Genomic DNA, 3,507 nt, shown 5'->3' with positions numbered 1-3,507 from the left:
ATTGATATTTGTTTCTCTTTTCCTCTTTCTATTTTGGTTTATGTACTTTTCATTTCATGTTTTATTATATTTGAGAGAAAATTTTAGAAAAACAAAAGTTTTACTATTTAATGGAAGAAAGAAAATCAAAATCTAATAAAAATATTTATATTTATGATTTCATCAATTTATCAAATTAGCTTTTGTATGTATATGCTATGTACGTGACAAAAACAAAGTCTCAATCTCAACAAAGTATACAATTTTAAAAAAATAAATTACTAACATCATTTATAGTCGCGTAGAGCGCGAAAACATTCACTAGTATACTCATAATAGCAGCCACGTCAATTGATTTAAGCTTCTTTTTTTTTTCCAACAGTTATTTGATCATTTTCTTAATAAACTGTTTTTTAAGTGTCAAATTACAAAAATGCAGTATAAAGAAATAATTTAACATATATATTATGAAATACTTTAATTAATTAATTGTATTTCATTAACATATGAACCATAAAACTAAGAAAAATAAAGTTTTTATTTATCAATATAAGTATAGTTAAGTATAGATACCTAAAAGCAAAAAAAAAAAAGAAACGAAAATCATAATTCTTTAAAATTCAATCCAAAACCAATTGGCAAGCGTCTAAAACCAAATTTTTACCTTTTGTTACGTGTGCTCGAGTTGTCCAAATATTTATCCAAAAGGAATTGGGCTTAATTATTTCCAGCGTATAAAACCAAATTCGAAACAAATTGGGTAGATTTTGAAACCATAGACTAGTCGAACTTGGTTTCGGAGAAGCTCTATAAGTTGAACACATGTTATGTAACAGGAAAATTGGACTGTTTCGTTGAAGAATGGATTTAGTTTCTGTGGCTTATTCGTTTATTGAACGAAAGCTCTTTCCTTTTAAGCCGATTAGAAGAAGGGATGCAGTTCCCTCCTGTAGTAGAGGATATATATGTAACATCCACCCAAATATAACAAAGGTAAACTCTCTTTCTGTCTCTTTATTCGTTGATTTCCCTATATATATATCATAAAACAGTTTGTTTTCTGTGTTTCTTTTGACCTAGTTAATTATTATAATGAAGGCTCGGATTCTTTTTTTGCTTTCGATTTTAAAGCAATCAACTTTTGGCTTAAACTGTTTTATTTTGCTTTGGCTTCATTTATTGCAGTCTCACATCAAATTGTACTGGGATGTATTCACGAAATTATTACAGTATCAACAAAATAATACTATTTGCGACTCTAGCAATGTAGTAATGGAGGAGACGTTTTGCCTGTTGCCGTTGTTGTCAGAGTATGAGCAAAATAATAATAATTGCTACTCCAGCCATATAGATATAGTAATGGAGGATAGGCTTTCTCAGTTGCCGGATGAAATTCTTGTATCAATTCTTTCTCAGTTGACATTGAGAGAAGCGGTACGCGCAAGTTCCCTTTCAAGTCGATGGCGATACCTTTGGATGCATGTCACACGTCTAAACTTTGATGTAATCTCAAAGTTTCCATATAAAACGCGGACAAATTCAGATTTTCTTAAAAAGGAAAGGCTGAGGAATATCAATTGTATTAATCAAGTTCTGAATTTACACACATCTCATACTTTAGAAGAATTCAATCTCTGTTTTCCTTTTGAAAATAGTTTCAAATATGAAATTGATAAGTGGCTCAAGTTGGCATCATCAAAGAAGTTCGAAAGCCTTAAACTATTCTTGCCAGTCAAATATTGGTTAAAACATGATCGATATTCCATTCCCATTGAACTTTTAAATCACGGTAGTGGTGATGCTTCACTCTTTGGCTTCGGGGCTCTCAAAAGTCTAACTCTAGAAAGTATTGATGTGTGCAATCAAGTTGCCAATTTGTTTCTCTCCAACTGCCCTCTTCTTGAACAATTATCTATAAGATATTCTCGGGTATTGAAGCATTTGGAAATTGGTCCTTCCCTCAAGTTGAAGCATTTGGAGATATATTTATGCGAGATAGATTACTTGGAGATCTGTAATGCCAATCTTATCTCTTTTAGTTTTATGGGAACGGAGGAAACAAACTTGCGTCTAGAGAATGTTTCTTCAGTTGTTAACCTTCAGCTTAAGGTTTTTCATGGATCGCTTCTTAGACCCGTTGATTTGATTACGACAAAATTCAACCAAGTGGTGAAGCTTTCACTTGAAGCTAATTCTCTCCAATTGAGGGTAAGCGATTTCCCACTTCCCTAAAAGAAAGTTCTGGTGCCTTATTTTTTCGACTTCTTTCTAACTGTTTTATCTTCCTCAGTGTCTTGATTTTGATCATTCTTTTCCGAAATTCAACAACCTCAAATGGCTTATACTGACTGTTGGCGGCGCTACGGATAATACTCCACTTGGAGTTACTCCCTTTCTGCAGGCATCTCCATACCTCGAAATGTTCGAGATCAAGGTAGAGGCTTATTCTTTTTCTTTTGAAATATGGTTAAATTAATGCGCCCTTTTAGTTTTGATCAGGTGTTCAATCTTTAGGACTCAATGAGGGTACTTGAGACTATATATGTTATGTATCATGTCTTGCTTTTGTACCTCTACCTGGAAACTAATGTTGGATGTTTGCAGAGGAATGTAGTACTGTTATAGTATTTTACAATACCGTGTCTAATGAAGGATTAGCATAATCTATATCCTTGTGAAATTCACTAATAATAAACCCATTTCTTTCATTCATCCCTCAAAATTCAAATACACACCTTCAATATCTGATTCAGATTATAAAGGAATGAGTTACTCCACTATATTTCAGAGTATAATTGTATTATTTTTTTTTTCTTTTTCAGATTAAGTGGTATGATACAAGGATCTATGATAGAACTATTATATCCCTATGGTTTCACAGTCCGTTCCAACATCTCAAAGTGGTCAGATATGAAGGTTATCTTGGGGGTAGAGCTGATGAAGAATTTACAAATTACCTTCTTGAATATTCTTTAGCGCTCGAGAAATTCATCATTAGTCCTTTTTACGATCATAAGAGTTCCAAAGTTGAGCGAAGAGCCAGAAGTCGGGCTTGGCGGCAGCTACAAGGAAAATTTCCCCAAGGAGTCGAGCTGGTGATCCTTTAAATCACCCTCTGAGCACCAAGATTTATATGTAACAGTTATGATTTACAAGCACTCTAAATCTAATGCTATATGCAATACTAGGAGCAGATGCAGTAATTTGGAGTAGTGTTTACTTGTATTCGTATATTAGACATTCTCTATCAGTGCTATCTTTAATATTTGTAAATTTTCTATTCTAGTTTTCAACACAATCAATCTATCTATGTTAACCGTGTGATTTGGAGTAGTGTTTACTTGTATTCATAGAAAGTGGGCAAAATCCAATGTAGCACTTCTGTCATTTTTATAACTAGATGCATATTATATGTTCTTTAGTATTACGATTATAAACATAGAAACGTGTATCAGAACTACAGAACATCGACAATTCGATCTCTTCTACTTGTGATGGAGTAATATTTGAAGTCATTTGAGTCAATTT

At 32.8% G+C, this 3,507-nt stretch overlaps 1 protein-coding gene across 1 annotated transcript; it reads left to right on the top strand.

Moving 5' to 3' along the window:
- Positions 1-841: 841 nt before the first annotated feature.
- On the top strand, positions 842-3,205 carry LOC142169925 (F-box/LRR-repeat protein At3g03360-like). The gene is made up of 4 exons (XM_075231864.1): positions 842-972; positions 1,165-2,187; positions 2,270-2,413; positions 2,802-3,205. The coding sequence occupies exons 2-4, from the start codon at positions 1,252-1,254 to the stop codon at positions 3,084-3,086; spliced, it is 1,365 nt and encodes a 454-aa protein (XP_075087965.1). The 5' UTR covers positions 842-972; positions 1,165-1,251; the 3' UTR covers positions 3,087-3,205.
- Positions 3,206-3,507: the final 302 nt, after the last annotated feature.

The sequence above is a fragment of the Nicotiana tabacum genome, chromosome 15 (genome assembly GCF_000715075.1).
Source record: "Nicotiana tabacum cultivar K326 chromosome 15, ASM71507v2, whole genome shotgun sequence".
Taxonomy (NCBI): Eukaryota; Viridiplantae; Streptophyta; class Magnoliopsida; order Solanales; family Solanaceae; genus Nicotiana; species Nicotiana tabacum.
Note: the sequence above shows the minus strand (reverse complement) of the source record. Positions and strands in the feature narration are given on the sequence as shown.

Coding starts and splice junctions, on each gene's coding strand:
- LOC142169925 (XM_075231864.1), top strand. CDS start 1,252: ATGGAGGAGACGTTTTGCCTGTTGCCGTTGTTGTCAGAGTATGAGCAA. Junction 2,188..2,269: donor CTAATTCTCTCCAATTGAGG/GTAAGCGATTTC, acceptor TATCTTCCTCAG/TGTCTTGATTTTGATCATTC. Junction 2,414..2,801: donor TCGAAATGTTCGAGATCAAG/GTAGAGGCTTAT, acceptor TTTCTTTTTCAG/ATTAAGTGGTATGATACAAG.